This window comes from Coregonus clupeaformis, chromosome 14 (genome assembly GCF_020615455.1).
Source record: "Coregonus clupeaformis isolate EN_2021a chromosome 14, ASM2061545v1, whole genome shotgun sequence".
In the NCBI taxonomy this organism is placed as follows: domain Eukaryota; kingdom Metazoa; phylum Chordata; class Actinopteri; order Salmoniformes; family Salmonidae; genus Coregonus; species Coregonus clupeaformis.
Window position 1 is genome coordinate 10865663 of NC_059205.1, and position 25439 is coordinate 10891101.

The 25439-nt window shown below is 44.2% G+C and overlaps 2 protein-coding genes and 1 long non-coding RNA gene across 5 annotated transcripts in view; 2 read left to right on the top strand and 1 right to left on the bottom strand.

Annotated features, from left to right (window-relative positions):
* Positions 1-327: 327 nt before the first annotated feature.
* On the top strand, positions 328-13058 carry cdc7 (cell division cycle 7 homolog (S. cerevisiae)). Of its 2 annotated transcripts, none has more exons than XM_041895747.1 (11): positions 328-522; positions 3467-3577; positions 3681-3767; positions 3920-4055; positions 5322-5415; positions 5525-5667; positions 5930-5993; positions 6493-6594; positions 7653-7926; positions 8097-8246; positions 12472-13058. In XM_041895747.1, the coding sequence occupies exons 2-11, from the start codon at positions 3487-3489 to the stop codon at positions 12819-12821; spliced, it is 1491 nt and encodes a 496-aa protein (XP_041751681.1). In that variant the 5' UTR covers positions 328-522; positions 3467-3486; the 3' UTR covers positions 12822-13058. The 2 variants fall into 2 exon arrangements, with proteins under 2 accessions (XP_041751681.1, XP_041751679.1); XM_041895745.1 differs by having other exon boundaries at positions 329-522; positions 5930-6218.
* Positions 13059-13060: 2 nt separating this feature from the next.
* Positions 13061-19732, bottom strand: glmna (glomulin, FKBP associated protein a). 2 transcript variants are annotated; one of them, XM_041895749.2, is made up of 19 exons: positions 19648-19732; positions 19056-19146; positions 18525-18650; positions 18044-18157; positions 17549-17657; positions 16965-17205; positions 16600-16699; positions 16019-16200; positions 15791-15844; positions 15585-15615; positions 15389-15478; positions 15206-15247; positions 15031-15104; positions 14845-14929; positions 14624-14733; positions 14399-14462; positions 14086-14224; positions 13843-13925; positions 13061-13704 (listed from the first exon to the last, which is right to left on the bottom strand). In XM_041895749.2, the coding sequence occupies exons 2-19, from the start codon at positions 19092-19094 to the stop codon at positions 13615-13617; spliced, it is 1773 nt and encodes a 590-aa protein (XP_041751683.1). In that variant the 5' UTR covers positions 19095-19146; positions 19648-19732; the 3' UTR covers positions 13061-13614. The 2 variants fall into 2 exon arrangements, with proteins under 2 accessions (XP_041751683.1, XP_041751682.1); XM_041895748.2 differs by having other exon boundaries at positions 13843-13928.
* Positions 19733-19743: 11 nt separating this feature from the next.
* LOC121580736 overlaps positions 19744-25439 on the top strand; it is an 18018-nt gene continuing 12322 nt past the window's right edge. The window contains exons 1-4 of the long non-coding RNA XR_006661722.1: positions 19744-19834; positions 20088-20128; positions 20285-20372; positions 22059-22139. This is a non-coding gene — a long non-coding RNA (uncharacterized LOC121580736). The remainder of the gene's footprint in view (positions 19835-20087; positions 20129-20284; positions 20373-22058; positions 22140-25439) is intronic.

Consider the following 25439-nt stretch of genomic DNA (forward strand, 5'->3'; position numbering starts at 1 on the left):
AATACGTTTTGTTCTATGAGATAATATCAGTCAGTTAGCATGACCTTTATGAATTATGAAGCCTTTATGTGCGTTGTTTGTTTGTTTTATTACGTAAATGCTTAAAAATTCACAAAAAGTGACGTTTGCTGATTAAGGTTATCTCATAGAACAAAAGGTATAGGATCTCCTAAGCCTGTGTTTACCACATACATTTTTTTCGGCGTTTATCCAAAAACCCTACTAAAATTATATTCATTTCCATAAGCCTTGTTCAACGAAGCATAGCGGAGTTAGTGCCTACAAAAAAGACGCCTTTACTAGAAAAGGCGTATTTTGTGCGTATCACGTTCAACGTCATTTGACGTACATTTTTAGCGCGGAGTTTGTTGTTGGCGGAAAAGGAGAGGGGAAGAACACTTCTGGATTTGTTTGTCTTTTATAAAGTTCTGCTTTGTATCTTATCTTTTTTTAAGTATTTGTCTCAGAGAGGATTAGATTAGTCTCATCGGCTATCCTTTACAAGCGATTTGTACGATAAAGGTAAGTTAAAGTTTGCTAACATCAAGTCGATTTGCCAAAGAACTTTGCTGGCTAGCTCAGCTAGCTAACTTTAGCTAAGGTTAGCCTAGGTTGAAGATGGGATATAATAATAATAATATGATATGCCATTTAGCAGACGCTTTTATCCAAAGCGACTTACAGTCATGCGTGCATACATTTTTTGTGTATGGGTGGTCCCGGGGATCGAACCCACTACCTTGGCGTTACAAGCGCCGTGCTCTACCAGCTGAGCTACAGAGGACCTAGACGTTAACTAAGTTAGCTAAACAATAAGTAGCTAGGTAGTTCAAAGTTATCTTCTAATATATATAGATATATATATATATACTGAACAAAAATATAAACGCAACGATTTCAAAGACTGCTGAGTTACAGTTTATATAAGGAAATCGGTCAATTTAAGTAAATAAATTAGGCCCTAATCTATTTACATTTACATCATTTAGCAGACGCGACTTACAAATTAGTGCATTCAACCTATGATAGCCAGAAGGATTACTTTTATACTATTCCAGGTATTCCTTAAAGAGGTAGGGTTTCAAGTTCCACCATTGGGGTGCCAGAGCAGCGAATAGCTTTGACTGGGCTGAGCGGGAACTGTGCTTTCGTAGAGGTAGTGGGGCTAGCAGGCCAGAGGTGGATGAACGTAGTGCCCTCGTTTGGGTGTAGCGTCTGATCAGAGCCTGAAGGTAAGGGGGTGCCGTTCCCCTCACAACTCCGTAAGCAAGCACCATGGTCTTGTAGTAGATGCAAGCCTCAACTGGAAGCCAGTGGAGCGTGCAGAGGAGCGGGGTGACATGAGAGAACTTGGGAAGGTTGAACACCAGACGGACTGCAGCGTTCTGGATAAGTTGTAGGGGTTTAATGGCACAGGCAGGGAGCCCAGCCAACAGCGAGTTGCAGTAATCCAGACGGGAGATGACAAGTGCCTGGATTAGGACCTGTGCCGCTTTCTGTGTAAGGTAGGGTCGTACTCTGCGAATGTTGTAGAGCATGAACCTGCAGGTTCGGGTCACCGCTTTGATGTTAGCGGAGAATGACAGGGTGTTGTCCAGGGTCACACCAAGGTTCTTTGCACTCTGGGAGGAGGACACAATGGAGTTGTCAACCGTGATGGCGAGATCATGGAGCCGGCAGTCCTTCCCCGGGAGGAAGAGCAGCTCCTCTGGAAGGGTACCAAAAACTGTCTGCAGCATTGAAGGTCCCCAACAACACAGTGGCCTCCATCATTCTTAAATGTAAGAAGTTTGGAACCACCAAGACTCTTCCTAGAACTTGCCGCCCGCACAAACAGAGCAATCGGGGGAGATGGGCCTTGGTCAGGGAGATGACCAAGAACCTGATGGTCACTCTGACAGAGCTCCAGAGTTCCTCTGTGGAGATGGGAGAACCTTCCAGCACTCCACCAATCAGGCCTTTATGGTAGAGTGGCCAGACGGAAGCCACTCCTCAGTAAAAGGCACATGACAGCCTGCTTGGAGTTTGCCAAAAGGCATCTAAAAGACTCTCAGACCATGAGAAACAAGATTCTCTGGTGTGATGAAACCAAGATTGAAGTCTTTGGCCTGAATGCCAAGCGTCACGTCTGGAGGAAACCTGGCACCATCCCTACAGTGAAGCATGGTGGTGGCATCATCATGCTGTGGGGATCCTTGATGAAAACCTGCTCAGGACCTCAGACTGGGGCGAAATTTCACCTTCCAACAGGACAACGACCCTAAGCACACAGCCAAGACAACGCAGGAGTGGCTTCGGGACAAGTCTCTGAATGTCCTTGAGTGTCCCAGCCAGGACTTGAACCCAGTGTATTTCTTTTTAATCAATTTGCAAACATTTCTAAAAAACAGTTTTTGATTTGTCATTATGGGGTATTGTGTGTAGATTGAGGGGAAAAAACAATTTAATCAATTTTAGAATAAGGCTGCAATGCAACAAAGTGTGGAAAAAGTCAAGGGATCCGAATACCCTCCGAATGCACCGCACATATAAAATATATTTATGACTGGACATGACTGGTCATGGACTATGATCTATGGACATGACTGGGCAGGGGCGGTGGCCTGGGAGGGCATCGGCCCACCCACTGGGGAGCCAGGCCCAGCCAACCAGCCAATGGCTTTACTATGGACAGAAATACTCCTCAGCACCCCGCCCTCCCCCCTCTGACCATCCTGCAGGTGAAGAAGCCCGATGTGGAGGTCCTGGGCTGTGGCATTGTGTTGTGACAGAACTGTACATTTTAGAGTGGTCTTTTATTGTCCCCAGCACAAGGTGCACTGGTGTAATTATCATGCAGTTTAATCAGCTTCTTGATATGCCACACCTGTCAGGTGGATGGATTATCTTCACAAAGGATAAAATGCTCACTAAATTTGAGAGAAATAAGCCTTTTGTGCATATGGAATATTTCTGGGATCTTTTATTTCAGCTCATGAAAACATGTTGCGTTTATATTTTTGTTCAGTGTACATTCTCCAAACTAGAAGCTAGCTAGTTGTTCAGTTCTGTGTCATTTGAATAGTATACAAATTAGTAATATCAGTATAAAGTACCTTTTTTATCTGCTTTTTTCCTTATTAAAAACCTTGTTTCGACATAGCTAGCTTGTCAAACCAGAGTTAGCAGATTGCTAAACGTTAGCTAACTTGCCAGCTGTCCCATGCACAGTAACTTGGTTAGCTGACAGTTGCTCTTCAGAATAATCAGTGTGTACTCGGTCATTGTGCCTCTGCACCTTGACTGTCACAAACTGAACACTGGAAAATGTGTATTACAGAAACTCAAAATATGCTAAACATTGTGTTGATCACTCTAAATATTAACTTTGGTCACCTACAATTTCCCAATTACATGTTAACATTCCAGAACAGTCATCATGTGTGTCAAAATTGTCACTGGTTTAAATGCTCATCTGTATTTCTAGATCCACAGTCCTCAGAACAAATGGAAGTTAATCCCTCTGTCTGCAATGACGGCAACAGCACAGAAAGTCACGTCAAAGCCAACAAGCACATTGGAAGGAGAAAACTATCACGTGAGTGTGATCTTGCAACAGGAAGTAGGGGCATTGTTTCTGTGACCTTGTCTTTACCAGTTATGTTATGCCTTCTGTATGGTAACTCTCAATTTTTCTTCAGTGGATGTGGAGAATGACATTGAGTACCTCTACGAAGCTGTTCCTCAGCTCTCCACAGTTTTCCACATCATAGACAAAATTGGTGAAGGTATGTAGTACTACTCTGTCTTCATATGCAGACAACTGCAGCTTAGACACAGTTTGGCAATTAACAAGTATCAGAAAAAAATAGTAGTTAAAAAGGGGTTATCCTATATCAGTTGAAGTTGGCAAAACAACAAAATACGTTGTTTTATTTAGGTACTTTCAGTTCAGTGTACCTGGGTGAGGCTCTGATGGCCAATGGGACGAAAGAGAAGTTTGCCCTGAAACACCTCATCCCCACCAGTCACCCTGTGAGGATTGCTGCAGAGCTCCAGTGCCTCACTGTGGCTGGGTAAGTCTCACACTTTACAAGCTCTGGGTGTAGGAACAATATTACCACAAGCACTAACAGTTTCATTGACTGATCCAGCCTTTAACTTGTAGCGGAACATTCTCTCAACAAGTGCATGAATAGGATTGCACTGTATTAGTTTACGGGTTAGACTAGGGGTCTCCAACAGGTTGATCACCAGCTACCAGTAGCACGCAGCCCACCTATGAGTAACTCGCCAAACAATTCTGAAAGTACATGCAATTTTCACGTGTTCCACCACAAACTGTCAGAATCAAATCTCAAGTATCAGACAGTTCAAGCTCCCAGCTACAATCTAATCTAATCAACGCAACATTGACATTATCTGATCCCTGGTTAGCCACTATTGGCTAAAAAAGCCAAACCTAACACACTATCTGCCAATTAATTTCCTGCAATATTGCACATTTGTCTGTGTGGTGCGCGCGTTTATTTATCAGTAGATGTGATAACCGCCTTGTGGGTTGACAGATACTTTCCCTAAAACCTTCTCAATCAAATTTTAACTGCAAAGTAGGTTTACCTGGCAGAAGTATATCATTTGTGTCTATAATTTGTTATTTGCCAACTTGGCCATGAAGTGAGCAGCAGCAGTACAGAACCATCACTAGACTGGAACATTCCTCACTCCTCACTAAAAAAATCTAAATGTGTTACTTTTCTTACAGACCTAAAGTATTCGGATGTGATTTAAGCATTTACATGGACTCAGAACATCAAATTCAATATTTCTCTATGAACAATTGTAATTTTAAGAGTGAAAAATAAAACTGAGAACAGAATTTAGGAAACATAAAACATAATTTATTGGGGGGGGGGGGGAGCAGAATCACATATTTTTTAGGGCTCCCCTTAGTTGTTTATTAACCATTATTTTACCTGGTATATTGACAGGAAACCGTGCACTACTTTCTCTTGTACACAAATGACTAATGTTACTTTTATTTCGTATTATTTTATATAGTATTTTTTTATTTTTTGGTATTCTTTCTTAAAACTGCATTGTTGGTTAAGGGCTTGTAAGTAAGCATTTCACTGTAAGGTCTACACCTGTTGTATTCGGCGCATGTGACAAATAACATTTGATTTGAAGAGTTCCAGGTGAGAGGAGGAGAATGTGACTATTTGAAAGCTAGAAAAAGTAGCTCGCAACATGTTTTTAAAAGTAGCTCTCATGCTAGAAAAGGTTGGAGACCCCTGGTTTAGACAACACAATGTTCTCAAAATGTTTCTCTTCCCTCTAAGTGGAAAAGAAAACGTCATGGGCGTGACCTACTGCTTCAGAAAGGATGATCATTGTGTGATTGTTATGCCTTATATGGAGCATCAAACCTTTGTGGTGAGTCAGTACTGTGTAGTTGGATACCTTGTGTGTGTTTATACCTTGTTTGGTGTGTTTTATTTGTGGCATAGCACTAGCAATGTGATGGAAATCTTTCTCCTATCAGGATATCATTGGCCTGCTGAGTTTCGAGGAGGTGCGTCAGTATATCTACCACCTGCTGAAAGCCCTCCAACACATCCACCAGTTTGGCATCATCCACCGTGACATCAAGCCGACCAACTTCCTATACAACCGTCAGGAGAAGATGTGAGTACTGACTACCTCTGTATCACTGGAGCTAACCTTCGGCTCTATATGACTGGAATAATTCAGTCAGTCAGGTCCAGAGATCATGTCTTCTGGTCTGAGGTCAACATTTTGGACTGAGATCATTAATCTCCTGTCTTGAATGATCTCTCTTCCAAAATTCAAGCATTTATAAACCCCTTACATGTTTGCTAGCGGCAACTCCCCCCAATTTTCTGGGGCGCGTATTCCTAACATATATTGGTTTCATGATGGTTTGCAGGTTTGCCCTGGTGGACTTTGGGCTGGCACAGGGCACTGCCGACACCCAGATCGAGCTGCTGAAGGTGGTGAAGCAGAAGACCCAGAAGGGTGGGGGCTCCACGGGGAAACCAGAGACCTCACAGGGGAAACGGGCACCAACCTCCCTAGCCCCACCTCTACAATCACTTTCACACCCCAAGACCCCAGCACCTCACTCTTCCTCTTCCACCTCTTCTTCCACTTCCACAAAACCACTGGATAAGAGGGTGTCCACATTCACCTCCACCACCCGCTCTAAACACACAAAGGTGTCTGCTCTGGCTCTACCGCTTGCTCTTCATTTGGTTACAGTGGTTATTATGGTATTTGTCTATAGGCTTAGTTTTTATTAACTCATTGACCTTGTAGTTATTGGAACATACGGTGTTGTGATACTCTTAAGACATTTTGACTGAAAACTAACTTCAGGGATGTTGTAATGTATACAGTGACATAATGTAGTATTTTTGCTTTATGTACTTGGTTTGCGGTGTTCATTAGTGACATGATGTGACTTAGTTGATTTTTGATTTTTTAAACCAGGAGCTCTCAGGTCTGTGTAAAGCACCGCGGGCCGTGTTTGGAGAGAGGAACCTGAATAGCTGTACCCCCGTCCCCACCAAAACCACTGACCCCAAGATAGAGGTAGGAACTACTTACCTTCTCTCCTTACATTCTATCCACGGCTACCCTGTTGTCCAATCCACGGCTACCCTGTTGTCCAATCCACGGCTACCCTGTTGTCCAATCCACGGCTACCCTGTTGTCCAATCCACGGCTACCCTGTTGTCCAATTGTTATGAGAATTATTTAACACACTATTTCAGTGTCTCGGTGCGTCTCCCAAAAGGATCAAGAAACGGACAGAGTCCCGTCTGCATAGTCAGAGATGTTTATTCATTGAGAATTCTGTTATCACAATTTCAGAGTCCATCTTTTATACTCACACGTCAAACAAAAATCCCACCCCGCTGTAGGCGGGCTGTATATTTCCACTGTACCTGGGTTTAGCTCATGTTTTCTTCTGCTCTCCTAACCATCAGGTCACACACACATGTTCTTATCATAGGCTGCATTCCTTAGTTATCGCCGTCCTCACAATATCCTGCACCATATTTCATACTCTTTAACAAGCCTAACGGTTTCTCTCCTCCCTACATTGGGAGGCCTCTTTATCTTGGTTTCTCAGTTGTCTGTAGACAGTTCTCCTTGTCCTTTGTTGTCTGGCCTAACTCTTACTCACATTGCTAAATAGTAACACAATGTCATAATCTTTACTGGTCCTACACTCACACATTACCAGGTAGTAGATTCTAACACATTTCACACAGTTTCAAAGTGTAATAATTAGTCACTACTAAGAAAGTACTAATCATACTTAAAACAAGAACATTTCACAACTATATTTAAGGGTGGAACATTTAGTCATTACTTTTAACCTGTATATATTTTAATTTCTATATCACCAATGTGTATGGAACACATTTGATTGACAGATATATTGCCGCACAAGTTTGGTATACTTTTCAGTTCTCTCTTAGCTAGCTGTAACTCTGTTTTAGTCTTTTGGAGATGTCACCAGCAAATACATGTTTCTGAATACTCAGTCAGACTGCCCTCCAACAGTGACAAACCAGACTGTGAACATGCCCGCTGCAGATTTCCTCAGATCATAACAGTCCTTTGTCTCTGTGTTGGGCCAGCTGGTGAAGTCCACCAAAACAGAGGACCCCGCCACGCGCAAGTTTGTCACTGCCCACCGGCGCCCCCTACCTGTCAAGACCCCTGTCAGCAACCAGAGACCCAACCAGAGGACAACCCCTGCTGCGGTCAACCTGGGCTTCACCTGCAGCTGCTACACCACCGACCGAGTCTGTAACATCTGTATGTCCAGGAAACAGCAGGTGGCCCCCAGGGCCGGAACCCCAGGCTTCAGAGCACCAGAGGTCCTGACCAAGTGTCCCAACCAGGGAACAGGTAAGGCTAACACAGATAAAGCACACAGACACCATCCTCAGCAGTACTACACCTCACATCACTACTATTACTCCTCTCCACTGCAATATCGCTCTCTGTAATATAAATAAGAAGGTGTTCTCAGATGTATTTATCAATCATATTTGATTTTCACCCCTGTCTCCCTGCAGCCATAGACATCTGGTCAGCTGGTGTGATTCTGCTCTCCCTGCTGAGTGGCAGGTACCCCTTCTTCAAAGCCAGTGACGACCTCATCGCCCTCACACAGATCATGACCATCCGAGGCTCCAGAGAAACCATCCAGGCTGCCAAGACGTTCGGTGTGTATTCGTCTTATCGACTATGTTTGACAGCCGTTGTCGGTGGTGATGACACTGTGATGTCACAAACGATGGTTTAGCATATTTGAACTTGACTTTACCACTGGAGTCTGGCAGCGTACAGCAGCGCAGTGAATACACAGCAGGGCGACATGCAAAATGGCCTATTCCCTAATTTCCATAGCCTAAATGTTCAATACATATGTGGTAGGTTGACTATTAACATAATGCAAGAGAACAATGTGGATTTTAGAAAGAGCGGAGAGCACCAAAGCAGCATAAAATGTCAGATGGGGCCCGACGTGTTTTTTTTTCCCTCCTCCAATGTCGGATGATCATGGGCCTTTTGCAGCGGACACTCCGTTGTCTGGCTTATTGTTTTAAAATCTTAATTTTAAAGAGATTTTTCTCCCAAATTCCCATTTGATTTGCATGTGACTTTTTGGCCTAGGAATAGCCTACTCTTTCATGATCAACCATGGAATGAATCTATAGGCCTAACAGAGTTCCATCTCAGAAAGGTGTTTGTGAATAGCCTAAATATAAACATAGTATAGTAATAGTGAGAGAAAGAGAGAACAAACAATTACAAGATAGACTAATCGAATAGCTTCCTGATACGTTTCTGCTTTACTTGACCAAAGTGTTGGCAAAATAAATTGTACTGTCGGAAAATACCAAACAGCCAATAATATAGGCCTACACTGGGCTACTGTCAATACTCCTGAGTGGCGCAGTGGTCTAAGGCACTGCATCGCAGTGCTAACTGTGCCACTAGAGATCCTGGTTCGAATCCAAGCTCTGTCGCAGCCGGCCGCGACCGGGAGACTCATGGGCGGCGCACAATTGGCCCAGCGTCGTCCAGGGTAGGGGAGGGAATGGCCGGCAGGGATGTAGCTCAGTTGATAGAGCATAGCGTTTGCAACGCCAGGGTTGTGGGATCGATTCCCACGGGGGGCCAGTATAAAAAAAATATGTATTCACTAACTGTAAGTCGCTCTGGATAAGAGCGTCTGCTAAATGACTAAAATGTAAATGTAAAATGTAATAAAAGTTGCAGTACATGTTACTTTGACAAGTTAAACTTATAAACTAACATGATATTGTCGAAGTGTTTTATTAATGTCCTTGAATTGCGCAACGGGCAATCGGGCATAAGTTCCCGCAGCAGCACTTTCAATAAGCGGAAACAGAAAATGTGTTAATGAGGAATCTGTCGGAGTTGTCTCGCAAACAACTTTATTTTGAATAGCTTACAAATGGGGGGGGGGGGTGTATATGGCCAATATACCACGGCTAAGGGCTGTTCTTAGGCATGACGAGGTGCCTTATTGCTATTATAAACTGGTTACCAACGTAATTAGAGCAGTAAAAATAACTGTAACCCGTGGTATACGGTCTGATATACCAATGCTGTCAGACAATTAGCATTAAGGGCTCGAACCATCCAGTTTATAACATTCTTTATAACACTTTAATGAACGTTGGCTTAGCCCTATTCTTTTTTTCAGTTTATCTATTATCCATAGCCTTTTGCCTATCGAACTGTAAAAATTCTAAATATACAATCAGATAAAACAAATTCCTATAACACTTAAAAATGAATGAACATTTGCATAGGCTAAAAACGAATAGGCCTTTTTCCTAACTAACAGTACAAATCCTAGATGTAGGCCTACAAATTACAAAATAAAAGTAAGTACGGAAATATTTTAGCGTATCCTATAGGCTATGTCTTTCGAAAAAGATGCATCTGGATTTGAATAAAGGCTACATAAAAAAAAAAAGGAGCTTAGCGAACTTGTAAATGTTTGTAGTCTGTCTAACCTTTGCCCTGATAATCTTTTTGCATATTCTGCAAGTGACGTCGATCAGGTCTGCTGGCTCACCTTTTATATTCGTAATTCGGCCTGAAACCAAAGAACTGCCAAACGTGCGAAGACGTGAGTTTCTTTCCCACCAAGTCAGCCATCGTTTTTGTCTGATTTTTAGTGCAAGGCAGGCTATACTGACCACAGCTAATACAGATGGTTATGCGCGGTGGTGTACAACAAAAGGAACCAAGGTGAAACATAGAAACGTCGGAACGTTGCTAGGGAAATTACCCAAGATGCGCTGTGATTTCGATGCTGAATATCATACATTTTTTATCTTTAATCAATGTTATGTGCAACTTTTACAAGTTTTGAATCACACAGTATTCATGTTTTATAACATCATCTCCATAATGTAGCAGTTCTGGGTCACGGAACAACACATTTTTGGTGGGTGGCCCTTGGATATAGTGTAAGGCAGGCCAGCATTTGTGCGTTTGGAAGCTTTTGAGCTTCACGGAGGTCTTCTGTGGCCTGGAGCCAGTGCAGAGTACAAGATGTAGATGTTGCTCCTAAATAGACAAAGAGACACGGGAAAACAGTCAATTACTGAACCATTGTGTGTATTGGAAAGATACATACAGTTAATTGAAATGTTACAAGCATTATTAACTCAGCAAAAAAAGAAACGTCCCTTTTTCAGGACCCTGTCTTTCAAAGATAATTTGTAAAAATCCAAATAACTTCACAGATCTTCATTATAAAGGGTTTAAACACTGTTTCCCATGCTTGTTCAATGAACCATAAACAATTAATGAACATGCACCTGTGGAACGGTCGTTAAGACACTAACAGCTTACAGATGGTAGGCAATTAAGGTCACAGTTCTGAAAACTTAAGACACAAAATAGGCCTTTCTACTGACTCTGAAAAACACCAAAAGAAAGATGCCCAGGGTCCCTGCTCATCTGCGTGAACGTGCCTTAGGCATTCTGCAAGGAGGCATGAGGACTGCAGATGTGGCCAGGGCAATAAATTGCAATATCCGTACTGTGAGACGCCTAAGACAGCGCTACAGGAAGAAAGGACGGACAGCTGATCGTCCTCGCAGTGGCAGACTACGTGTAACAACACCTGCACAAGATCGGTACATCCGAACATCACACCTGCGGGACAGGTACAGGATGGCAACAACAACTGCCCGAGTTACACCAGGAACGCACAATCCCTCCATCAGTGCTCAGACTGTCCGCAATAGGCTGAGAGAGGCTGGACTGAGGGCTTGTAGGCCTGTTGTAAGGCAGGTCCTCACCAGACATCACCGGCAACAACGTCGCCTATGGGCACAAACCCACCGTCGCTGGACCAGTCAGGACTGGCAAGAAGTGCTCTTCACTGACGAGTCGAGGTTTTGTCTCACCAGTGGTGATGGTCGGATTCGCGTTTATCGTCGAAGGAAAGAGCGTTACACCGAGGCCTGTACTCTGGAGCGGGATCGATTTGGAGGTGGAGGGTCCGTCATGGTCTGGGGCGGTGTGTCACAGCATCATCGGACTGAGCTTGTTGTCATTGCAGGAAATCTCAACGCTGTGCGTTACAGGGAAGACATCCTCCTCCCTCATGTGGTACCCTTCCGGCAGGCTAATCCTGACATGACCCTCCAGCATGACAATGCCACCAGCCATACTGCTCGTTCTGTGCGTGATTCCCTGCAAGACAGGAATGTCAGTGTTCTGCCATGGCCAGCGAAGAGCCCGGATCTCAATCCCATTGAGCACGTCTGGGACCTGTTGGATCGGAGGGTGAGGGCTAGGGCCATTCCCCCCAGAAATGTCCGGGAACTTGCAGGTGCCTTGGTGGAAGAGTGGGGTAATATGTCACAGCAAGAACTGGCAAAAATCTGGTGCAGTCCATGAGGAGGAGATGCACTGCAGTACTTAATGCAGCTGGTGGCCACACCAGATACTGACTGTTACTTTTAATTTTGACCCCCCCTTTGTTCAGGGACACATCATTCCATTTCTGTTAGTCACATGTCTGTGGAACTTGTTCAGTTTATGTCTCAGTTGTGGAATCTTGTTATGTTCATACAAATATTTACACATGTTAAGTTTGCTGAAAATAAACGCTGTTGACAGTGAGCGGACGTTTCTTTTTTTACTGAGTTTGTTCCTCTTAGTCATGTCACTGAAAAAACAGCAATAAGAGGCTCCAATTAATAATGTAGCTTAGTTCATAACTTTACAAAAAAAAGCAAACCTATTTTTAAAATGCTTTAATTATTTAATCAAATTAATTTCCAATGATTTACCAGCCATAAGGGCAGGATGCCGCTGGATAATTTAAAAACAGTAAACCCAAAGTAAAGTACAGCAGAGTCTGACCATAACATGACCATTATTCAACCACAGGTAAATCAGTGGTGTGCAGCCGCGAGCTCCCCCGCCAGGACCTGAGGACCCTGTGTGAAACCCTCAGAGGAAGGAGACCATCCCCGGACGATGAGGCCACACCACATCCCCACAGAGACACTACCACATGCCACCACCACACCCATGACACCCCCATCTCCACTGATCTCCCTGGGGAGCCTTCCAGACAGCACCAGACCCTAGCCGAGCCTGAGGCCCAGGATGAGAGGGGCTGGGACAGGGTGCCTGATGAGGCCTACGACCTGCTGGATAGACTGCTGGGCCTGAATCCAGCCAAACGCATCACAGCTGCACAGGCACTGCAGCATCCACTTTTTACTGACCTCTGAGATTACTCTACTGGTGTTTTTACTCCTCTTTGCCAACACTGCCATTGTCCCCATTCCCAGCCAAGGAGTGTATGAATTTCAAATGTGTTATGTGAAGATGTGCTGTTTACTTTAATTGTTCTGTGTTACCCTTTAATTTATGATTGTCTTGTTATTATATATATAAATTAGTACTTGTATTATAAAACTTCCACATTCTCAGAATAAATGTTGTAATAAAGCACTCTTGGGAACTGATGAAGACGTTTGCTCAACATGGTTAGAAAGGCAAAAGTTTATTAACTGAATGTCTTTAACAAAGATCCATCAACATGATTAACTTAGTGGCATTTGAGTAAGTAACTAAATAAATGATGGCAAATGCATTAGACATTTAAAAAATGAATAACTGCCATCAAGCATTTACAGTCTCGAAAAGAGTTGAAGACTCAACATACAACATAGCTTTGCACATGCTTTATCTTATATTACAGTCAAATCAGTTATTCAAGAAGCTGGTCTTGGTGTCATTCTGCCTGAACCTGACATAATTGGGTAACGATGTCAAAATAATTAAAATTAAAATCGCATCATTGTCAGAATCCAGAGAAAGTTCACCAGAAACAAGTGATCCAAAGTGCTTGCTTACTGACCCAAATCGCTTTTCTATCGATCACCTGTTCGCTTATCTATTTGTTAACTTTTGACTGCTGTTACACTTGAGGTCAGAGGCAACAGGGAGGGAGTTCAATTATGAGACCATTGCAAACGGCCTCAATACGACACTGAAATTGTGACCCGGTTCCACTGCTGCTCAGGGTTTCTCTTTCACTTCGATGATTTCCTCTATTCTCGCCAGGACGCTCTCGATCATGTCAAACGTGTGCAGTGCCGAGTGCAGAACCTACAATGACAAACGGCAAGCATGGGATTAAAAATACAAAGTAGGTAGAAATATTTGTATAAATCATGCCAATTCTCTAAAATGAGCCTATAATAGATAAACAGTATGTTTTTATACAGTCGTATCTACGTGTTTTACCTGAAGCTGCATCTCTGGCGTCATGTTTGGCATCTTCTCGTTCCCTACTGTCAAAGAGCACACCGACTCCTGGGTCTGGGATTCTGCTAACACAAACAGCCCAAACAGATGTTACTATCATATGAAGAAAACATGGATCTAGAGCCAATTGGTTACTATAGGAGCCATGGAGCCAAAATTGGCACCACAGAAGTAGGAAGGAGACCAGCTGGCACTAGATAAGAATAAGTGGTTGTGTCTCACCTTTAGCATTGGTCTTCTTGCTGTTGTCTTTGGTGTTCTGGAGCTCAGCCTCGTAGTGGGCTTTGGACATGTTCAACCCCATTCGCAGCGGCTTCATGAAGCGCTCTTCAATCTTATACAGCTCAGTCCAGATCCCCGTCTGGAGACCAGAGTATGATCAGTGTGTGCATTCAATTAACCCAAAGACCAGGCAATAGTGTAAACATCATCGGTCATCCTCACTTTATCAAAATTAAGCTTTTTGTGTTCATAAACATTGCATGCATCCCTTCTGCAATATGGAAAAGTGTTGTGGTTTTGAGGCAGAAGCTACCTGGTTCTTCCACTCTTTGTCTCTGATGAGGAGATAGCGCAGCAGGTTCAGAGACTCCATCACCCTGTAAGAAAGACATGGGCGTTGAGTCTCACTACACCCTACTACTGCTCACTGGGCAAAACTAGTTTGAATCAATCAATTATTGTAGTGAATATAGCCTGGATGGTGGGTGGAAAACATTGCATCAATCAACTACTGGTAGTTGGGGTGCACTGGACTGACCTGTCCAGGTTCTGTAGGAGGTCCGTCTCAGGACCCTGGGGGAGACACAGCACCTGACGCAGGAGAGGGAGCAGGTGTACCCCCATGAACCACTCGTTCCCCTTCTCTGGCTGACGAGGAGAGAGATGTACATTTCCACAGGTAATACAGCACCATTTTTAAAGGGAGAGTTCCCTTTAAAAATAATGTTTGCTAGCCTTGTAAATCTGAACTGGCCTTACCTTTAAGGCAAAGTCGATCTGGTTTTTGATGTTCTTGATGATGTAGCCCTCTACTCCTGCATGGTGACTTGTCTTCAGCATGCACCTAAAATGATATGAAAAGTTATCAGAGCAAGACTATGAGCATCTTACAGGAAGGTGTCAGAACAGGAGAGCGGCCATATTGTTCTACAGGGGTGAACTTACTGGAAGAATTTGTATTTGGCTTCCGTGTCAAATTTATTGATGCTCAACTGCAGCACTTTTAGTGCTTTAGTTCTCTGTGAACAGAAAATAATATTTCAGACTGCCAATATTAGTAATACACAACCTCCAGAGGACAAAGTAGTCATAGTAAACATAATGTACACAGGTTACTTACCAAATGCTGAATTGGACACAATGTCATGACTTTCACCAAGTTCTAAAATGTAAAGGAAGGATAAAATGTAATCATGATTCACACAGCGAGATGGGATGAAGCAATTCATCTCTACTGATTGATTTAACACAAGCTATCCCAAGTATTTGTGGCATTACATCAATATAGGATGTTTGGTTTTACCTGAGGGACACTGAAGAAGGATTTGAGCTCCATTAGCTGGACTGGCAGACTGTTGTCCTCAACCCTCACTAGGCTCTTTTCATACAGGTCCTTAGAAAAGGAGAAACAAGCAGTTAAGAGTCGTAGAAGGTCAATGTGAAAGTGTTACTTGTAAATAATTGCTAGGCTTCTGACTTTTAAAACAGAGGATCCTTACCAGTCCTTTCTGCAGCCTGGATTCTTCCGTTCTGAGGAAAAAAGAGCACCAAATATATTGTTTGGATTTAGACACAATCAAAACCAATTTTCAAGACTTGATTAAACTCTATAAAATGCTATACTTTATGTAATTTACATAAATTGGAAAATAAAGTGAATTGTTACCAACTAGAGTGGAAAAAAGATAAGTAAATGAATATGTACCTGCTCAAGAAGAGGTTGATGTATTCCATATTACACTGAAGAACAAACACTGAGCTGAAAGAGGAAAAGAGTGTTAGGACAATCAACTCTTTTAGCACTTACATTAAGAGCCAACCAACCCCCATACTGCCGAGGCATACAATACAAATTTAATAAAAAACTTCTGCGGCAGGTGCAACAGTACTTTCAGAGCAGTGTGAACTGAAAACACAAGTCTTTAATCTCTACCTGAAGACAGTGGGGAAGGTATCCATGGCAATGTGCTGGACAAACAGCAGGTAGGCCAGACTGGCCAGAGACTCTTTGGGGTAGCACACTTCTTCCTCCAGGAACCCAGGCACCTCTCTCCTCCTCAGCAGGCCGTGGCACAGCAGCTCAGGGAGGGACTCCCCGATGTCCGACAGGATGCCCTGCAGAACACACACACATATAGGAGGAGCAGGGTTAGCCTAGCGGTTAAGAGCTTTGGGCCAGTAACCGAAAGGTCGTTGGTTTGAATCCCCAAGCCGACTAGGTAAAGAAATATGTCGATGTGCCCTTGAGCAAGGCACTTTACCCTAATTGCTTCTGTAAGTCTCTCTGGATAAGAATGTCTGCTAAATGACTAAAATGTAAACACTTAAATGTAAGTTGAATATATTCAGTTGAATATAATCTTTAACCATAGTATAAAAAGAGCTAGCCTGTTTCCAGAGCTGTTGGTGCTGTATAGGCACAACTAACCGTCTCCTCGTTGGATATACAACACAAACAGATCTGGAACCAGGCTATGAGAGGAGCAATGGTCACAATCTGAGCAGGCTTCTTACCAGAATCTCTGTGGCAAAGTTCCTGAGGGGAGATTCTGCTAGGGTTTCAGGATCCTTCAGCTGCACCTCCAGAAGAGGCTCACAAAGACTCTTCATACAGCTAGGGAGACACAACAGAGACACATAATGCACTGTACTTTAATGTTGGAGCTTGGAGCCAAAGATTTTCACTGTACCCTGCGATCACATCTGCAACCCTGTACATGTGACTATTGAACACTGAGTCTGAATACAATGCTCATCTGCTAAGCTACAGTATGATGGTGTATTGTATCTCTATCTATGTAAAATACAAAAAATAAAATAATAAAAGCTTCCCCCGTTCGTTTAACCCAATAGCTCCCCGATAAAACATGTCGACCTACAACTTGAGCAGCTCAGTCCTCAGCTCGTCCTCTTTGGGCGTGGGCGTCCCGCTCTGCTTGGCCTCCTCCACGAAGGGCCTGACGAAGACCAGCAGGGCCGAGCAGCAGCGGCACAGACTGAACACGTCATCCTCCTCCTGCTCCTTGGTCTGGGGCACGGGCAGCCTGGCCACCTGGCCCAGCAGAGTGGAGAGAGCCATGCCCACCGAGGAGGCCTTCCGGCCACCCAGCCGCAACAACACTGAGGGGGAGGGTGCAGAGGTGGGGACAGTAAGGGAGGGGGTCAGGGTGGGGAAAGGGAGGGAGAGAGTTAGGGAGTAGACAGGGAATTGTGAATTGGGGCAAAGGGCATGAGGGTGGGTGAGAGCGAGAGTAGAGGAAGTGGGTGGGCAGGCGTTAGAGGCCCAGGGTAGGAAAAAGGTAAGAGAGTAGGTAGGGGATAAGGGATGTGTAGATTGAGAGAGTGGTAGCAGAGGATAGGCATTAAGGCAGGGAAAGGGAGAGGATACAGAAACTCCTTCATCGTCAAGAATGTCAAACAATATTGAGGGTGTTCCGTTCAGACAATACATCCTGTTCCTCACCTTTCTGTAGTGGCTGCAGCAGAAGGATGACGGTCTCTGCGATGGAGTCAGGGTGGGCCTCCTCAACCTGCTCCAGCAAGCCAACCAGCAGCTCCTTGGGACTGCAAACCTGACCAATCACACACAAGAATACAGGGTTCCTTTTTCTGTGTCAATGCACTTCTGTGTCTGGACATGCAAACATGTAGCTTGGTCTCAGATCTGTTTGTACTATCTTGCCAACTCCTATGGTGGCAAGACATCACAAACAGATTTGGGGCCAGACTAGCAAACATTTACATTTTATAACCGAAACAACAATATGGCTGTGTTTAGACAGGCAGCCCATTTCTGATATTTTTTTCACTAATTGGTATTTTGAAAAAGAGCTGATGTGAAAAGGTCTGATATGATTGGTCAAAACGCCAATTAGTGGAAGAAATATTCAGAATTGCACTGAACGCAGAGTATTAGACCTTTGTAATAACGTATAATAGTTAGAACATGCAAACAGACCTCCAGCAGGTGTGTGAGGATGGCGAGGCAGTGAGGAAGATTATTTTCCTCCTTCTTCAGCAGAATCTGAACCAGAGGACCCAGCAGGTTCCAGCCCATACATCTCACTATGTTCTACAGAAAAACAAGGGGAGAAGTAATATGTAATAACTAACATATACCATAATTATGGCCCAGAGGTTTTCCTGGTCAGATCATGTGGTCAGGAAAACCTCAGGTTCCAAACATACATCCCTATAAAGTGCATATAAAGGCTATTTTAAGAGAGAGAGCCTTTCAGCTGAGAAGCAGCACACTACATCCAAATGAACATCTGTTGATGTGCAAGGCACTTCACCCTAATTTGCTCCAGGGACGTGTACTACTATGACTGACCCTGTAAAACAACACAGCGAGCGACTCTTTTTCAACACATTTCACTGCACCTATCCAGTGTATGTGATAATAAAACAGTGTATGTCTGGTTTCATCTTTAGTTCACCTTATTTTCCTCATCTACGACGATACTCAGAACCTGAGCACTCTCTCCATCCTCTATACAGGTACGTCCAGCTATCTGGAACACGTCATAATCCTCAGTCGTATAGTTGTCATCCTGGATGGCTTGCTGCATGAGAGAGGGGTAGGGAGAGAGAGAGAGAGAGATGGAAAGGGAGGTTGGGTAGGTCTGTCCTTTACTAACCTTGTCCCCAAGCTATTGTGCACAACGCATAAGCTATACGAAGCATCCGAGCTTGGGGAGGATGTCTGGTGAGTGAGACTAACCATAACATAATGCTCTAGTGAACTCAGTTGCCTTAGGGCATGTGTCAAACTCATTCCACGGAGGGCTGAGTGTCTGCGGGTTTTGGCTCCTCCGTTGTAATTGATGAATTAAGGTCACTAATTAATAAGGCACTCTCCTCACCTGGTTGTCTAGGTCTTAATTGAAAGGAAAAACCAAAAACCAGCAGACACTAGGCTCTCCATGGAATGTGACACCCCTTGCCTTAGGTGGCCACTTATGACTCACACATCTCTGGACTACATCACTCAGTTGTTCTAGAGCCATCCTCGTTGTCTTGGCTGTACTCCTACAGAGGGTATCCCTTCACTAAACACTCCTGTGAGGGAAAAAAACATATATGTATTCAGTAATACGTGTTATTAAACAACATGTTTCGAATGCAGTCATCTCAGTTTTGTATTATGGATGAAACTGTGGCACACAAAACAGAGAGTCAAGGCAAAGTAGGTCTATTTAGCAAGCATCAGCTGATTTGTTGTGAGCGAGTGGCACACATAATGAATGTAATGTCAGAATTGTATCTTAGTTTTACTCCATGATTAGTGATTTGATCTCAAATGTATTTTGTTTGTTTATACTAGTGGCGTAGCTAGCCTAGCCTAAAACGCACATGATTAGGAAATTAGCAAGAAAGGAATAGTCAAATCACTTAATTATTGTGGCTGCCTTGAGGCGAGAAATCGAGACAACAAGAGACCCCAAGTGTAATCGTTTCATAAAACTACATAGTATCTACAGGTTAATTTCCACGATAAAGAATATAATGGCATAGTTAAAGTATGAAACGGTTTAATTATTTAGAGGAATTGCTACTTACATGTTAATTATCGGAGAGACAGTCGGTCGCGTGGGTTTCGGAAGTGTTTTGGCTGCGTTGACCCTGATGACTTGCCGTAGATTTAAAACGTCACAAGTCAAAGTTGAAATTAGCACAACACATTGGACCAGCATGGAGAAGGAACAACGAAAAAGTGTCGCTCGCTCTTCAAAACCACCCAAAAAGGGTTTGTTTTTATAAGACATCATCAGACCGGTATTAACATTGTGTTTGGATATTGTTGGGTCACTGTGGGTCCTCAAAAAGTAATGGAAACTGAGCTATCATTCTTGCAACTATCGTTGTGTTTACGTATAGTAAGCTAGCTAACATGTGTCATAGGTAACCATATAGCCTTTTATAGTTAATTTCAGTATACAGCTAACCTCCTTATAATGTTCTGTCATGAGCACTGACACCTAATTTCACTTTTTTGACAGATGGGAAGAGTGTCACAAACCTCGGCAGAGGAAGCAAGAAGGTATTTTAACCCCCCTGCTTGCATCAATGCTCCCCCATATCTGGAGGTTGAAAACGTGTTTTGATATTTGGATGAATGCCATTACCAATGTTGTTGGTCTCACATTTGTGGCTAGTGTTTTTCTGGTGCTTACGTGCGTATAACCCTGCCCCCCAGGAGAGAGGCAGCGAGGGAGACCCTGAGAGAGAAACTGGACCTGGAGAAGAGGGCTCTGCAGGTGGAGGAGGACTTCCTGGTTGACCGTGTGAGTACCATAGAGAATGAGATCTACAAATACACTAATCCAAATACAAGATTGCTCTTTTTATCTGTGGTTGGTGGCTGAGATGGTTACATGCAGATTTGGAACGGTTCCACTTTTTTTAGGATTAGAAGGGGATCTATGACCTCATGGAAAGATTTTACAGTAATGGTCAATAGATATCAGTTGATGGAGGAGCACCACATTGCTATTGGAGGGAGAGAAGCTTGGGAGGGAAACACAAATATGCCAAAACAAACAAACAAGGCTGAAGACAAGGAGGAGAACACAGAATAATCACAGAAGGCACCAACAAAGACAATCCATGACACAGATGGAACCCAACAACACACAACCGATACAAACCACCCCTTGTGAGCAGCAACCTTTCCTGGAAGAGAGCGGCTCACCAGTCTATGGAGGAGGCCGCAGCGCTACTGAGCCAAGTCACAATGCAGTATAGCAATCCAGTCACGGCTACATCTTCTGTACTAACAGCCCTCTCCACAACACAGTGCAGTGTACAGAATCAAGATCCAGCTCCCGTCAGGGGGACTCAACCCCAGCACGGCCCGCCTAGCCGGGATCCAGCATCACCCAGGTGGGCATGAGCAGGAGGGGGGCCCAGGGGCTCCTCAAGGGCCACGAAGCTAGGCCAAAACCTGGCTTGGTTCGACTGAACCTTCTAGAAGGCCTAAGGAGCACCTTCAACGAATGGTGTACTGAGGTGAGTATGAAGTTCCTATATGGCCCAGACCACTTTAGTAAAATGACAATAGAAACGAAGAAGACGGAGGAGGAAGAAGAGGAGCTGGATGAAGATGGAGGATATTGTAGAAGGGGGTGGGGATGGAGGGGACGGCGGGGGTCCAGGGGGTCCAGGGAGGTCATCAGCTCCAGCCCCAGACTACGACACAATACGCAGGGAGACAGGAGCTGGGGCTGAGGGTCAGGGAGTTCTACAAAGGGGAGGAAGCCCAGCGGGTGTCAGGGAAACGTGCCGGAGACTTAGAGGTGAGTGGGGGATAAGAGTGTAGTAACCGCCAGTGTCCAGATGGGGGCACTGTGTATAAGCATTCGAGATGTGAAACGTGATGATGGTCTTGTTTTTGAGGTTGGCTTTTACCATGAAGATATTTTCTTTGTCTCGTCTCACTTCTCACCCTCACTCTTTGTCTCCCCTCTTTTCCCCTCTACGCTCTCTGTCTCTCACGCTATGTCTCTCACGCTCTCTCTGTCTCTCACGCTTTCTCTCATTCTCTCTCGCTCTCTTTCTCTCACGGGCTCTCTGTCTCTCCTTCTTTCACTCTCTCTCTCACACACGCTCTCTCTCTCCACCCCCCCCCCCCGGGACCAGGGTGGTGCGCTCCCATTGGTAGACTCCCACGCCCAGCACCTCATACAGAAACGCATAACGGTTAAGAAGCTCACTAGAGGGTGTGTGTGTCTGTATGAAAATGCTGCTACGGTTTTCAAAGTGCAAAGAACTGTGTTTTTATGCAATGAAAATGTGGTCGCTGATAGTTGACAAACAGCAATATTACAGAAGCATTGATAAGTACTGGCTCGGTCTTATAGCTTGTTGAACTTAACTTCGCATCTCAGCAAATGAAGAAATGAAACCAAGTTGTTCTGTGTATATGTGTGTCTATTTATATGTCCGCTTTTCCTCATCTTTGTGGTGTGAAGCCTGAGAAACATTGTGGGCCCCCTGCGTCTCACCATGACTGACGTCTCCAGTGACCTCAACAACCTGGTCAGGACCTTCAGGTCAGTGCCAATGTCAACTCTGAGAGTTAAAGGGCCAATCCTTAATTGAAACCATAAAAAAAGGCGTCCCCGCCTCTGTTTTGGTAAAAAGCTGAAGGATGGGCCTAGAGAAATGTAATCACTCTCAAATTCATAGACAGAGCTATGGATGCAAGGACTGACCCTCCAATATTAGAGTTTTAAGCATGTTTTGAGGCAATACAGTGTTTGGTAACATTTGAAATCTAATGTTATTGGTTGCATACACCTATTTAGCAGATGTTATCGAGGGTGTAGAAAATTGCTTGTTTACAAACATTGGCGTAAAACAAGCTTACAGTTTGGGTTCTGATGGGGTATGACATTTGAACTAAGCTAATGAGGCAATTTATAAGTTATATTATTCAAGAATCAATGGGTATGTATCAATAATTTATAAGTCCAAAAATGGATGTAGTAAACTGCAGATTGCTGCTTTAACACACAATTTCCTACTAAAACGTCCAATACTGTGTCTGAGAGAGAAACTGGACATTTTACACTCCTATTTGTCAGTATTTACCTGGTCCCGTAGTCACAAACCGTCTTACTTGAAGTACTGATCTAGAATCAGTTTAGCCTTTTCGATCATGGTGAATAAGATTACAGGGGGAGGGGGGACCTGATCCTAGATCAGGACTATTACTCTGAGACACTATGAATATGTGCTTGGTATTTATGGAGAAGTTATCTGGCAACAAGGCTTCCATGAACTGATTGAACTTTTCTGGGGAGCCCCAAACTGCCAGGGGTGAACTCTGTTCCTGTCATGGGCACTAACTGGGCTGTGATTGGCTGATTTGAGGTGCAGTCAACAGGAAGTAGTGATTGGCAGAGTGCTATTGACTTCCTGTAGCTCTGATTTAATAGCGAGGTACTTGAGTCACACCTCCAGTGAGAGGCCTGTTTCCAGGAATTCTCTGCCAGCTACTGAGGCCTGCTGGAACAGCACCCAGACCTTAAACCACAAACTGTGAAATAAACACCTATAATTGTTCAATCTATATGATGAGGTGTCTCTGATATGGTTGGACATTAGGCTAATATGATTTAGAGATTTTCACTGCCAAGTTGAAGTAAAGGACATATAGACTGTTGTTTCCTCTTTCATGGATAATCACGATGTTAGGCCTGATGGCAGTGTGATGTTAGGCCTGATGGCAGTGTGATGTTAGGCCTGATGGCAGTGTGATGTTAGGCCTGATGGCAGTGTGATGTTAGGCCTGATGGCAGTGTGATGATGTTAGGCCTGATGGCAGTGTGATGATGTTAGGCCTGATGGCAGTGTGATGATGTTAGGCCTGATGGCAGTGTGATGATGTTAGGCCTGATGGCAGTGTGATGATGTTAGGCCTGATGGCAGTGTGATGTCAGTACTTATTTGTCTCAGCTTCTCAAAACCTGTGCCATTTTCTACTATACAGTCTCTTTTTTTCCATGGTTCACAAACACCACCATTATCCACAAAGGCCCAGAGTGGACCCTGATCACTGTGGTGCTCCTCCATCTGTAAGTGTGTGTGTGTGTGTGTGTATGTGTTTCTGTCCTGTGTGTGTGTGTGTGTTCCTGTGTGTGTGTTTCTGTCCTGTGTGTGTGTGTGTGTTTCTGTCCTGTGTGTGTGTGTGTGTGTTTCTGTCCTGTGTGTGTGTTTCTGTCCTGTGTGTGTGTGTGTTTCTGTCCTGTGAGTGTGTGTTTCTGTCCTGTGTGTGTGTGTTTCTGTCCTGTGTGTGTGTGTGTGTTTCTGTCCTGTGAGTGTGTGTTTCTGTCCTGTGTGTGTGTGTGTTTCTGTCCTGTGTGTGTGTGTTTCTGTCCTGTGTGTGTGTGTGTTTCTGTCCTGTGTGTGTGTGTGTTTCTGTCCTGTGTGTGTGTGTGTGTTTCTGTCCTGTGTGTGTGTGTGTGTTTCTGTCCTGTGTGTGTGTGTTTCTGTCCTGTGTGTGTGTGTGTTTCTGTCCTGTGTGTGTGTGTGTTTCTGTCCTGTGTGTGTGTGTGTTTCTGTCCTGTGTGTGTGTGTGTTTCTGTCCTGTGTGTGTGTGTGTGTTTCTGTCCTGTGTGTGTGTGTGTGTTTCTGTCCTGTGTGTGTGTGTGTGTTTCTGTCCTGTGTGTGTGTGTGTGTTTCTGTCCTGTGTGTGTGTGTGTGTTTCTGTCCTGTGTGTGTGTGTGTTTCTGTCCTGTGTGTGTGTGTGTTTCTGTCCTGTGTGTGTGTGTGTGTTTCTGTCCTGTGTGTGTGTGTGTGTTTCTGTCCTGTGTGTGTGTGTGTGTTTCTGTCCTGTGTGTGTGTGTGTTTCTGTCCTGTGTGTGTGTGTTTCTGTCCTGTGTGTGTGTGTGTTTCTGTCCTGTGTGTGTGTGTTTCTGTCCTGTGTGTGTGTGTTTCTGTCCTGTGTGTGTGTGTGTGTTTCTGTCCTGTGTGTGTGTGTGTGTTTCTGTCCTGTGTGTGTGTGTGTGTTTCTGTCCTGTGTGTGTGTGTGTGTTTCTGTCCTGTGTGTGTGTGTTTCTGTCCTGTGTGTGTGTGTTTCTGTCCTGTGTGTGTGTGTTTCTGTCCTGTGTGTGTTTCTGTCCTGTGTGTGTTTCTGTCCTGTGTGTGTGTGTTTCTGTCCTGTGTGTGTGTGTTTCTGTCCTGTGTGTGTGTGTTTCTGTCCTGTGTGTGTGTGTTTCTGTCCTGTGTGTGTGTGTGTGTGTGTGTTTCTGTCCTGTGTGTTTCTGTCCTGTGTGTGTGTGTTTCTGTCCTGTGTGTGTGTGTTTCTGTCCTGTGTGTGTGTGTTTCTGTCCTGTGTGTGTGTGTGTTTCTGTCCTGTGTGTGTGTGTTTCTGTCCTGTGTGTGTGTGTTTCTGTCCTGTGTGTGTGTGTTTCTGTCCTGTGTGTGTGTGTTTCTGTCCTGTGTGTGTGTGTGTGTTTCTGTCCTGTGTGTGTGTGTGTGTTTCTGTCCTGTGTGTGTGTGTGTTTCTGTCCTGTGTGTGTGTGTGTGTGTGTGTGTTTCTGTCCTGTGTGTGTGTGTTTCTGTCCTGTGTGTGTGTGTTTCTGTCCTGTGTGTGTGTGTGTGTTTCTGTCCTGTGTGTGTGTGTGTGTTTCTGTCCTGTGTGTGTGTGTGTTTCTGTCCTGTGTGTGTGTGTTTCTGTCCTGTGTGTGTGTTTCTGTCCTGTGTGTGTGTGTTTCTGTCCTGTGTGTGTGTGTTTCTGTCCTGTGTGTGTGTGTGTGTTTCTGTCCTGTGTGTGTGTGTGTTTCTGTCCTGTGTGTGTGTGTTTCTGTCCTGTGTGTGTGTTTCTGTCCTGTGTGTGTGTGTTTCTG

Bases quoted from the DNA above. Each gene is read 5' to 3' on its own strand.
- cdc7 (XM_041895745.1), top strand. From the start codon at position 3,487: ATGGAAGTTAATCCCTCTGTCTGCAATGACGGCAACAGCACAGAAAGT. The intron at 3,578-3,680 runs GTGAGTGTGATC...ATTTTTCTTCAG, and splicing joins TGGAAGGAGAAAACTATCAC to TGGATGTGGAGAATGACATT. The intron at 4,056-5,321 runs GTAAGTCTCACA...CTTCCCTCTAAG, and splicing joins CAGTGCCTCACTGTGGCTGG to TGGAAAAGAAAACGTCATGG.
- glmna (XM_041895748.2), bottom strand. From the start codon at position 19,094: ATGGCTCTAGAACAACTGAGTGATGTAGTCCAGAGATGT. The intron at 18,651-19,055 runs GTGAGTCATAAG...TCTCTCATGCAG, and splicing joins GTGATGTAGTCCAGAGATGT to CAAGCCATCCAGGATGACAA. The intron at 15,616-15,790 runs GTACATATTCAT...TTTTTTCCTCAG, and splicing joins ATCAACCTCTTCTTGAGCAG to AACGGAAGAATCCAGGCTGC.